Source organism: Fundulus heteroclitus, chromosome 13 (genome assembly GCF_011125445.2).
Source record: "Fundulus heteroclitus isolate FHET01 chromosome 13, MU-UCD_Fhet_4.1, whole genome shotgun sequence".
NCBI classification, from domain to species: domain Eukaryota; kingdom Metazoa; phylum Chordata; class Actinopteri; order Cyprinodontiformes; family Fundulidae; genus Fundulus; species Fundulus heteroclitus.
Window position 1 is genome coordinate 28,923,898 of NC_046373.1, and position 12,661 is coordinate 28,936,558.

The 12,661-nt window shown below is 43.0% G+C and overlaps 1 protein-coding gene across 4 annotated transcripts in view; it reads right to left on the bottom strand.

Annotated features, from left to right (window-relative positions):
- Positions 1 to 2,146: 2,146 nt before the first annotated feature.
- trappc9 (trafficking protein particle complex 9) overlaps positions 2,147 to 12,661 on the bottom strand; it is a 270,154-nt gene continuing 259,639 nt past the window's right edge. For all 4 annotated transcript variants that reach the window (XM_021322125.2, XM_021322124.2, XM_036145568.1 and 1 more), the window contains 2 exons: positions 8,882 to 9,105; positions 2,147 to 2,943 (listed from right to left, as the gene is read on the bottom strand). In XM_021322125.2, the coding sequence (XP_021177800.2) occupies positions 2,764 to 2,943; positions 8,882 to 9,105 (404 nt within the window). In that variant the 3' untranslated portion in view covers positions 2,147 to 2,763. The remainder of the gene's footprint in view (positions 2,944 to 8,881; positions 9,106 to 12,661) is intronic.

Genomic DNA, 12,661 nt, shown 5'->3' on the forward strand with positions numbered 1-12,661 from the left:
AACACAGAGAAATATTTAACAAGATGCCATGTCATTAAGTTCTGTTGAGAACTAAAATCCTTTATACGATATTTTTATTACTTTCTCAAACTGTACTTTTAATTTGGTGAGCCAGTAAGTTATTAAAAATTTTAACTTTATCTAAACGTTCAACTTGCATGTTAGACTAAATCCTGCTCATCAGACTTTTGGCGGTTAGCAGTGCCTAAACCACGTTCAAGACAATCCAGACTCTCCATGTTCCACAATGGCTGAATGACCTACCGAGTGCTACAGGAACATGGTCCTCCCTGTCCTATTTCAAGAAACTCTTAGACGGGCACAGTGGTGGCCCAGAAGTAGAGCATGCAACCTGTGCTTGGAGGCCTCAGTCCTCTTTGCGGCCATTCCACATTCAAATCCTGGCCCGTGGACATTTGCTGCATGTCTTTCCCTTCTCTCTTGACCCCATTTCCTGTAAGCCTCCTGTTAAATAAAGGCCACAAAATAAATACAATTACAAAACACCTCTTAAAGCCAGGTCTTCAGAGAGGGAGTCCTGGATAAAGGGAAGGTCTGCCCTGATGATCCTCTCTGCAGACCTAATTTTTTTGACACAGTTCAAACATGTCTGGAACACTGAATGATAGCAGTGTTCAAGATGGCCAGCAGCTCTTGTGGAATATTCCACTTATTCCCACGGGAAGTAGAATCTCTGCTGGGCCTTCATCCGAGCAGTGACTATAGGTGATGACCATATCAGGTCCCAAAAAAGGGCGGTTCCAAGGAACTGGAAGTAATTTACAGTAGACAGTGTTGTTTAGGATGGTGAGAGGACGCAGGGTGGGGAGAGTTCTCTAGAGTCCACTGTCATCTTCTCGGTGTTTTAAGCTCCAGATGGTCCTGACCGCACCACTGGACCACCGGGTCAACCTTATGCCCTGTGGGACACTGACCGATGGTTCTTGAGCGGGAGGAAATGCTTTCCAGCTGGCTGGTTGAGGCGAGGCAGGATTTTGTTTAGTCCCATGTTGGCTGCATCCTCTGCCAACTCTTACCTGGTAAGCAAACTGCAGAAGGTCCAGCAGAGAGCCTATGACGTCTTTCCAATGAAACACCAGTGGCTCAAAGGATTCCATGACCACAAACGTCAGGGTGACAGGTCTGTAGTCATTTACCACCATGGTGGAGCATTTCAGCTTTTGGCTGGAAGTTGCGATGAGCTGAAACAGACAGTGATCAGAGAGTCCTAGAGCCGGATGGGTCCAGCTCGGTATGCATCTTTTAAAGCAGTATAGCACGAATCCAGTGCCGTTTTATCCCTGGTGGGACACTTAATATGTTTGCGTTTTGAAAGGTCATCAGAGAGGTTTACACAGTCAAATTTCTCAAGAACAACGATAAGAGAAAATCTATTTTTTTCCCCTCTATGATTATAAGCTTGTTGAGCTGATTTTCAGCCTCTGATGTACAGGTTTGTGGTAGTATATGTATACAACCCACCTGAACAAAAAAAGAGCACTCCCTCTGGGATCGGTGGAAATTGCGGCTTTCTTGTACTGGGGAGCAGCTTGTCTGTTTTGTTCACTAAGGAGCGGACATTTGCCAGGTGAGTAGATGGGAGTGGAGCCCCTGCTGTTGAAGCCTAACAAAGCATGCCTGCTTGTTTCCCCTCTTCTGTTCCTGAAAGACCCACAGAGAGCTGCCGTGCCTCCACCTACTAGCAGAGGCAAACTCTGGGTTGATGAAAACCCGAGATAAACTGTCCAGACAGGACTGCCTGGTGCGTAGGAGACGCTCTCTGGTGAAACTGACAGCAGTATAGCAGCAAATTACAGTGGAAATATACAGAAAAATACAAAGTACGATTGAGCGTACTACCCTGGCGGCCATCTTAAAAAACTCTGTTTAGTCAAGTTTAAGATCGGAAGGAGGGAAAAATAAATTATGTAAATATCTGGTTTCAGCTGTAAATAAAAAAAAAAACCTGCAAGATATCAAACACTGAAAACCATTAAATAAGATTAGCCATCTCTTCTCATGTAATATCTTTATATAAAATTCTTTGTTTTCCCACCAATCAGCTAGCTCCCCAAAGCTCTAAATGTGATTACTGTTAAGAGGCTAAGCTTATGATGGATGAAATGGCATCCAAGTGAACAAAATATAGCTTTTTAGGCATTTATTTACAGCAGTACTTCATCAGCATAATCAATCCAGTCAAACCGATCTATATTTCAGGGTTCCCAAACAGAGGTGAGTAACAAAGTCAGCACAGAAAATTAAATAAATCAATATCTTGCTGTCGTAGGATTTTGCATAAAGTATACAAAAAAAAAAAAAATTGTGTAAGAATGCAGCTAGCGCCTGAGAAAAAAGAAATTACAGCAGTTTCACAGAGACAATACCAGTCCAACAATTTATATCTTGCCACACTATACCGTAGGGTCCCATGCAGAAACTTGACTCACAAACTTACAATTAAATGCAAATTGGGTTAAACCAGAGCTTACAAAGTGAAGCTAATTCCTATTTCCTGTAATGAAAAGCAAAGTCTGTGTGGCTTGATTATCAGTAAATAATTTCATGTCACAGTTAAACCTAGAAAAATGTACTCTGCTGTCTGTGAGCAGTTTGTGCTGGTTTGGTCAAACAGAGCTGACACTGTGACACAGCAGAACCATTCACCAAAGTTACATTTACCTGTGATTCAGGCTGCTATATTTACACTGCTACACTTCATGCGGCTGTATAATCCTACGGACACTAAGGCCCCTGGAGCCCCTAGGCCCCCGCCTGCAGAGGAGTGTCCAGGGCCCTGATGTGCACACATGGCAGAGTAAACCAGGCCAGAGGAAGCTCTCGTGGAGTGCTGTCATCCTGGACCTTCATGTTAAGGTAGAAATCTCCGGTGTAGAGGAACAGCAGGGCGCCCTCACAGACTGAGCTTTCTTTGGGTTTAACCTGCAACAGAAAGGAGGCAGGAATAAAAACTGTGAGTGAGCGCTCTGCTGTCATTTGTTAGTAAGCTGGGTAAACACTCAGCAACAGGTGAGTGACATGTTGCTTTAGGTGAAAAAAAAAATGAAAAAAGGTAAGAACAATTACTAAACTAAATCTGTCTTGCCTAATTCTTAATTTTTTTCTAAATTTTTTTAGGTCCTAAGCTCTTTGTTTTAGTGCCAACAGTCTTTTTTAATCATCTGTTGTTTGTTCTAAACTCACAAAAGATTTTTTGTCTTTCATATACTTACAAAGTCTCACTTCTTGGATTCTTTCTGTGGTAAGATTCTCTTATTTTGAGGCAACACAGTTTAAGGAATGTTGGAGTCGGTGGTTTTTCAGAGATCTTCCAGGTTTTCATTGCTGACAAAGGTCTGTTTTGCTCTATAGACACCAACTGGTTTCTCTTTTTTTTCACAGACTGATCTATCCCCTTAACAAAAACACATTCTCTCTTTTGAGTCACCAAATGTACACTGCTTTACTGGCGTCTGGACATGTGAACATGCTTCATTCATTTTGAACATCAGTGCCAACATTGGCTCCAGGTAGTAACTGGGATTGTCAATAAGGGGCCCTCAGGTGCCACCCCCATCAAAAATATTGAAATAAAAAGTAATTATTACATCTGTTCTCTCATCAAAATGTGTCTGACTTCAGATTTTTCAGCATTCCCATTTCATTGTGTGTTTATTTCAGGTGATTTTTGAGTAAGTAATTTTTTAATGGCAAGGATGCCAGACAGATGTATGTATGCTTTCAAACTTTTGTCTTCATGCTTATTCAGAGATTCTCCCCTGACGCAGTTCTCTACGGCCATGGTCAATCAGTGCTTTTTGTGTCATTCTTCATCCAATCATACTGATTCCTCATACTGCTCATTCAAAGTCACTCCCCTGGCAGCTTAGATTTGTCACTCAGACAAATGTAAACGGAAGAGTCAGACAACAAGACAGGAGGGAATGACGCAGCAAAAGAAAATTTGGTCCTTTAGACTTAGACATTATTGTCATTGAGCTTTGCATTCACGGCGTACATTTGGGTGAAATTTTGTCGCAAGGCTCAGAGTAAAAACAGAAGACAAGAGAAACCTTATAAATGTAAGTCAGTGATGTAGCTGGTCAGTATGCTCTCTATTGTCCCACTGTAGAAAGTGATGAGGATGGGAGGAGGGAGGTTCCCTGTTCTCCGACGCAGAAAGTGCAGACACTGCAGTGGAGATGACGTGGTCCTTCGCTGGCCTCTCGAGTGTGATGAGGTGGTAATCATTCAGTGATGAAACTGAGGGGTTTTTTTTTGGGCACTGGTGTGATGGTTACAGTCTTGAAACAGGATGGGATGACAGCATGGGCCAGCAAAGTGTTAAATATGTCCACGAGTCTTTGAGCACCCTCAAAGCCCGCTGCTTTCCGTGCATCGAGTCTTCTCAATGTTACGGACATTAGATGTCTTAAGTCTGAGCGACCGGTTTGTGTTGGTGAGGTGTGGATTTCCTCACAGGGGTATTGAGATCTTCAAACCGACCAAAGTAATTACTCAGTGTGTTGAGAACGTCTGAGTTGTCCTCACAGGGTAAAGAAGCAGGCCTGTGATGGTCTGGGTACCTCACCACATCCGTCTTGGGTTTGTCGGGTCAAGGAAGAATCCTTGGAATTGTGCCTATAGGCCCACTCTGCTGTTCCAATGGCCCAGTTCAGGTTGGCTCTAGTTGATACGAGTACCTCTCTGTCTCCACACCTGAACGCTGCATTTTGCATGCTCAACATTGTGTTTACCGCACTGGTCATCCAAGGTTTCTGATTTGCCCATGTGGTGACAACCATGGTCGAAGAGACATTCACTATACACTTCTGGATACAGGAACAGCATAATCCTCCACATTGGTATGTTGGCTCTCAGTGTCAGCCTCCCTGAGCATGTTCCAGTCTGAGCACTCAAAACAGTCCTATAATGCTGACACAGGGTCTGCAGGTCAGACCCTCACTTGCTTTACTGTGGGTTTTTCCTCTGATAACCAGCGCCCTGTATGCAGGAATTAGGAATTAGCATAACAGAGAGATGGTCTGATGAGCCAAGGTGGAGCCGGGGGATGTTTGATCCTTTGAAAAGTCATTAATAGTGTAGTATCAACCAACCATGAATCAGTTTCTTCCTGACGGGGGAAGATAAGAGCTTTTATATTTCTGCTCTGTGCCTGTCCCTTAAACATTGACCTTCAGTTTGGATCATCATGTTTACTTTTAGACTTATACTAGACTGACTTATGACAACATCTAAAGGAAATTTACTTTTATTCCATTATCAGCTAGAATAAGGGTAATGTAGATGGTGGCCTGCCAAAGTATTGATGGATTTTATTGGGATTGTTTGTGACTGATCAACCTGAGGTAGTGTGTAACTGTTAAGTGTAATGACAATTAGGTATATTTTTCACATTTCCTTTACTAATAAAAATCTGAAAAGTGAATCATGCATTTATTTGAAGCCACATTTTTTATGATGCCCCTAAAATAATCCAGTGCAAACAACTGCTGTTCAGAAGTCACATACTTTGTAAAAAGAGTCCACCTGGGTGTCTTTTGATCACACTATAAATCAAACAGTTCTGTAAAGGCCTTAGAAGTTTGTTAAAAAAGATTAGGGAACAAACAATGATTAAGACCAAGGAACACAGCAAACAGGCCTGGACGTGTACAGCTTTAAAGGAGACATATGCAAAATCCACTTTTTTAGCCTTTAAATAGTGTTGTGTAATCTCAGTCTCCAGGAGTAAAGAAAAGTTGAATGTAGTCTGTCCGGGAGCTGCGTAGAAATGTTTATATTCTGTTTGGGTGATCATTTTTGAGCATTTCAGTTTTCTCTGTTTTCTATTAAAAGTTTTGAACAATTATGTCCACAGTATTTGATGCAAAACTGCTAAACACGGACATGGACTTCCAGCAAACCAGTTTCTCAAATCTGCCATTTTTATTCATCTCAGTGATTTTTTTTTAGTCCAAACTGATGGATGTTGAAGCTACAAGAGTAAAAGTCATCAGTTGATCATGACGCCGTCCCCCAGCATACTCCAAAAATGGAGTGTGGAGTAGAACGCTCTGTGACCTGGAGGGGGGACGGGGAGTGAAGTGACTCCTTTAGATTCACCAAAACAAGTTGCTCTGAGCTGCACCTCAGAACAGTGAAAAGGAAGAACTGAAAAGCATGATATGTCCCCTTTAACGTGGCATTAGATTATATGATAAAAACCAAAGACTTAAATATCTCAGTGATCTCTGTTTATCTGAAAACAAAGTATGGTGAAACTGTAGATCGACCAAGAGATTGCCGGCCACTGAAACTGACAGGTCGTGCAGGAAGATTATTAATCAGAAGAAGGCCATTGTTGAACGATAGCTATAACAAGACAAATTTGTAGATTGCCATAAGCCATGTTAGGGTCATGGTAAACAAATGGAAGAATGTACTCCGCTCAGAGGAGACCAAAATTGACATTTTGACTTTCTTGCAAATGCTATGTTTGGCCACTGATATTACTGGACAGCACATCCAATTCACCTCTACAGACAATGCCATAAGCACACAGGTGCCATTGCCAGTGATGAGTCTATTCTAATGCCAAAAGAGCACACATCTGTCAAAAAGACGGTCATAGCACCCATAATTAATTACTTCCTACCTGTTTTTATAAAATATGGCTCAAATTAAAGCTGAGAAAATTCCAGATGTTATGAAACATAGAAACATGTACTCTCCCAAAACATAAATCCAACAGCAGTGAAGGAACTGTGCAGTTATAGTGTTGACAGGTATACCTACTGTGCTATAAAAGTCGCCATGCCATCAGTTTGTTGTTTAACAGCTCAAGATGCATTATTACATCACAGTTTGTTGGTTCCTGGCCTTGATGCTGACATTTCTAAACTGATATAAGCTAATAAAAGAGGGTTTCAGGGCGGACTGGCCATCAGGACATTTCCCGGTGTGTCACCGGGCTCCCAGAGACCTGGCTGGCTAAGCTATCACCGCAGGGCAAAATCAAAAGCTCGGTTTGGGTCCTGCTTAATTTTTTTTTTTTTTCAAAATAACCAATCAATCAATGTAAATTTATATTTGTTCGTAATGTAGCCAGTTAGACAAACACTAGTGTCAGAATGCTACAATAGCCTATCCAGCACAACTAGCCTAAAACCTATTTATTAAATGCTAAAATGTCCAGAAATTCACATTGTGTGTACCCTTCACAAACTCCACTATTAAATGACTTTAAATTAAGATTGACACCCTTGTATTATTTTATTTAACCAATTAAATGTTTCATTTCAGTGTTTTGAACACTGTACTACTTTTTAAAGGCATCGCTTATTTTTCCTAGAATTTCTCGCAAATTACATTTCATGTCAATTAGACTTCAAGTCAAACAGTCGAAGCAACATGTCATTTTACTTATAAAAGTTTACTGGCCTTTAAAAAGAACCAGTTTTGCGTACTTGTGATGCCATTTCTGCTTCTGCAGCAGCCCTGACTCAATGCATATCAATGGCGCCTGTGTGTCATGCTGTAGTCTTCTGTGTCTTATCCAGTATTATATATATCAATGTGTGTGGTGACTCATCCTGAACAAACCAGAACAACAAACAGACAGAATTTTTTATAAAAGTTTGAAAACTAGTGTGGAATTCAGATGGAAGGAGCCAGACAATGATTTTTACCAAGAGAGTGGTTTTTGGGTCTTCTATTACACTAATCCAGGTTACGGATTCCACACAAGTCTAGTCTCTGGGATATTAACAATGACAAACAGTTTTCCCTCGGACATTTATAGAACAAAGCCATTTCCTGCTTCTACCATCGCCCTCAGCCAATCACAGGCTGCCATTTCTAATCTGTACGAAGATCTCAAACACTACTGGATAAAGAAGCCGTGTCAGACCAAGATCTGATATTGTGCTCATAAAACATTAGACGTGAAGATCTAACTCCCTCGCTTTTAAACCCCATGTGAAAAAAGTTGTAAAAAAAGGCTGAAATTAAAGTTGCTATTTTTTTCATCATAAGCAGTGTTTTTCATACGTTGCTAAAAAGTGGCTTGCCACTGTAACATTTCTATCTGTATTGGACCATGGAGAGCTCATGGCTGCTTCGTCACGATGTCTTAGGATGCTTGAGTCTGTCCATCTCTCTTCTCTGGGCTTCATCACATACAGCAAAATGTCAACGCATCACTGTGCTTTATATTCACGGGTGGGATGGCCTGGTCTGGCTGGCTATCTTTTCTTTACAAGGCATCACTTCTGCCTCCCTAATTCTGTACTGCCATCGCACTGAGAAATGTCGACTAGCAGAACTTTCGCTCACACAGCTTGCTGCTTCTTTCCGTCCTCTTTGCTCGAACTGAAATGGGCAGGAAGGCGTTTGTTCACTCAGCGCTCTCTGAAGAAAACGTTGAAATTACGTTAACTCATGTCATTAAGTGCTTTTTCTTCCAAACTCAAGTTCTCAAAGCTGATTTAACAACATGTACCTGTTCTTCATAGATAGTTTTTTTTTTAGTTTTTATTTGTTGCTGCCTTTATATGTTGCTCCCTTGAAAAAGTTTTTTTTTTATTCTCAATGGGACTATATCCTGGTTAAACAAAGGTTTAAGGAATGCATCAGTTTACCTATATCAAAAAATTGTCCAAATCACAAATTAACTTTAACTTTCTGGTACGTTATGCCTAATTTGCGTCGGTCCATCATCTAAAATCTGAATAAGATAAACTGAAGGTTCTTAGTCATACGTGACAAAATGTGAAACACTTCAACAGGTATTAACATTTTTGCAAAGCGCTGCGGCTGTACCAAACCAAGCTTCCCCTGGTTGGGTCTGGGACGGACAGACGTTCCAGCTTTTACTGACCGTGTCGATGAAGAAGGTGTTGGAGCCGACAAAGGCGACCGCTTCGTCCAGGTCGTAGTTTTGGACGCCGTTCTGGAAGTCCTGATAGGGCATCACGGTCAAAGTCAGCGGGCCCACTGGGTTCTTGCTCAGGTTGGTCAGTTTAACCTCCAGAGTCACGGCGTCGCCCGCTTTGCAGTCTGCTACGACGTCGCAGTCGCACGGCTTCCCGTTCACCAGCACATCTGGAGACAGAAGAGAGGAAACGTTCAGAGCTGACGAGACAAGAGTACAGGTCTCTGAGTGAAACCGACACATCTGCAGGATGTGTTCACCCGCTGACCAGAATCAGCCTCTCACTTTCAAAATATAGATTTTATTGCTGCCGGCATAGAGAGAGTGCTTAACCCCGAGTAGTAAAACGGATTTCCCTCCTTTTAATGTCATGCATGAATAATTTCTGCCTAGAAAAGACGAGAGGAGATGGTTGGAAAAACGGTGTCAAACACACACAAACAAACAAACACGCAGGCACCCACAAATGCACTTGTCTGGTGTCAAGTAGATCAACCCTGCCTGCTGTCACAGCCAATCAGGAAACGGAGAGCGAGTTCAATTCAATTTCACTGATGTATGCCACCGACACCTGACGCGGCCCCTGCTTGGCTCCGGTGCCGATTGAGAGGCAACGATCTGCTTTGAACAAGCAGCGCGGTGACGTCAGCGCCGCGTGCTCCCAGCAGGTTCAGAAGTCTGAACCCAAACATACGGACACAGCGGCCACGATCACCCAGTAATGGCTCTTTTTAGTTTCTCAGTGGCACACGCTCAGCCGCAGAAACACAGACCCGGCTGGTATATGCTTTCTAGTGTCACGCCCGCGGCTGCGATAAACACTGTGAGTCAGAGCCGCTGTGACAGCCTGATGAAAGAGTCGGGCTGCGTTTGGTGCCGCTGGTGAGCCGATCTGTTGCGCACAGCGGCGGGGGCGGCCAGGGTTGGGGGTTTGGAGAAGGAGCGACTGTCCAGCAGGACAGAGAGGATGGGCTGTGGGCAGGAAGGCCGCGCCGTCACAGCGGACGAGAGCCCCCCCCCCCCTCTAGGAGGCTGGGGCCACACGAGGATGACATTGAGCTTCACGTCCGGATCGACTTCACTGCTCAGTCAACCAGAAGCAACGCTGAGGAGTCTTCTTAGTTCACACAGGACACAAGCTTTCCATTTTCCTAAAAAATGCTTTGTTCACCGTTTTACAAACTGGGTCAAAGTCCAGATTTAACTGCAATAATTTACTTAAAAAATTCATAGACCCAATTTGTCACTTTACAGCGACGGACCTTAATGTAGCTTACTGGGATGTCAGGGGACAGGCCACCCCAATGAAGCGTATAATTTTTTTAGTAAAAGAAAAATTGTAAAAAAAAATGTAAATAAATTTGTACAAAAAATAGTTTTAAATTTACAAAAATCTTTGAATGAGATGTGCTTTTGTTTGCAGCCAAACATAATCCCACTTCAGGCGACAAACACACCTGCAAGTCTTAGGTAATGTTTGTGCCTGCTCTGCACTACCAAAGATTCAAATCTTTGTCAGTTCTTTGGAAATCAGCCGAGTAACCACAAGGTTTACGTTTTGCACTGGGTTAAATTAGTGTCGGCTCTTTGACCATTCCGGCCTAGCCCTGGCTGTACGTAAAGGTTCTTCTGGAAGGTGAACCTCCACCCCGGTCTCAAGTCTTTTACAGCCTTTAACAGGTTTCCTTCCAGGATAGCCCTGGATTTAGCTCCATCTTTTCACCACTTCTGACCAGCTTTACTGTCCCTGCTGAGGAAAAGCATCCCCATAGCATCATGCTGCCCCCCCTCTGTCTCCTGATGTGGGTGAAGTGTTCAGGGTGATGAACAGGGCTGTCTTCCTGCCACACACAATAGATTTAATGCAGGCATGAACATTCATTGAAGGTGTCTTGGGACCGGATCATCTTCATGTTTGTTTTAGTAACCACCAAATCACACATCTACACATACTTACTGCTCACTGTTACCTACAGTCAAGGTAAAAGCAAGTACACATTGTGTCACTTCTATGGTTTTATGCATCAGAACAAAATTAAAATCACCCGGCTTTTACAAGAATCTGAAATTACTTGCATCTAATTTCAACCTCATCCCCCAACAGATTCAACCAGGTCGTAATTTGTTAACTAAAAGCCAAGCCAACATGTAAGAGCTGTGTGTGAAACACTAAGCTTTGGGAGGATTTGTGTGAGCACAAAGTCAGGTTTTAGCAGATTGTTGCTCAGGAACATTGGGTGCCGAGAAGCAAAGACAACATCGTCGCTTTATTAAAATCTCCCCCACAATTTGAAGTTCATCTTTTTGTACGGTGAGTTATATTCTTCAAGGGGGGAGAACATTTAAGACAGCTGCTGACCTCTGCACGGGTGGACGTCCCGGCAAGTTCACACCAGAGTCAGACTGTGCAATGTGCAGACACTGCAAAAGATAAAAGCTCAGGAGCTCCATCTCAGATGCCACAGGTACCATGTGAAATGTTAAAAGTTCACGACAGCACAGTTAGAAAAAGACCAACGACGTATGGCTGGTTGAACAGGGTGGCCAAAGAAAAACTCCTCAGTCTAAAAGGAACATGGCAGCAAGACTTAGGTTTGCGAGACTGCATTGAGATGAACCACAAGACTTCTGGAACATTGTCTTTAGCACAGATAAAGCCCAAGACCACTTTTGCCCATGATGCACTGCAACAGTCTTTGGCCTAAACCAAACAACGTACCGAGGCAAAGACCACACGGCAACCGTCGGTCACAGTCGAGGAGGGCAAATATAGAACAGAAAGATGGAAAAAGAAACCAAGCAGGTTGCTGTGATGGTAGTCAAACCATCCAGATCTCCAACCTGATTAAAAAGCTAGTATGAAGTTGGGAGCCTGAGAGAGCCGTCTGAAAACAAACGGCTGTGTGCCAAATCCCCGTATAGTCATAACGCTGTAGAGCGGCACAAAATTCCATGAAAAACAATTTGAGAGACTGATAAAGTCATTAAGAAAATGACTACTTCAGTTTTTTTTTGCTGCTAAATGTGGTTTTAAAAGCTATTAAATCATGATGGGTACTCAGCACTGCTGTCATCTTTCCTTTCAGACATCCTCATCGGGCCGAGATGAACAGATCTCTTTCTGAAGAACGTGTCCATGCTGGAAATAATTTTGCTAACACCTGACCGGGATCCAACCGCGCCGCGTGCCAGACCTGTTTTAGACCCGCCCCGGCTGCTGCCGCAGATATATTCAGATCTCAAAGCTGTCTGCTGCTATTCACACTTGTTATTTCGCAGCCCTTTTGGATGCAAGGTGTAAAAATAAAAACTTTGTTAATTAATTCACCAGCGGTGCCCGGCAGCGTCATCATCACCTGCTTCTGCTGTTGTCTGCTTCCTTATAATGACATCATTGACTTCTTCATGTGCAGCAGAGCCGGTCGGCGAAATGAAATCCCAGCTGTGGACCTCTGCTTGACAGAACATGAAGAAATCGGGATGTCCACGACGTGCACGAAACAAGCGCTCCAGAGCAGGCAGCACCGAGCCTCTAGTGACACCTTGGCACGTAGATATATTTAGTTTGTTCAAAGTCCTGTTGCTAGGAGATGTGCAAATTATAGGTAGCCTACATTGGTTCTAAATGTGGGAATGCATTTTTTTTTCCCACATTAAAAGTGAACAAAAGATGATGGTTAGTCTGCTGATGAACTCCCACACACAAGCAGCTCAGTCACACCCACC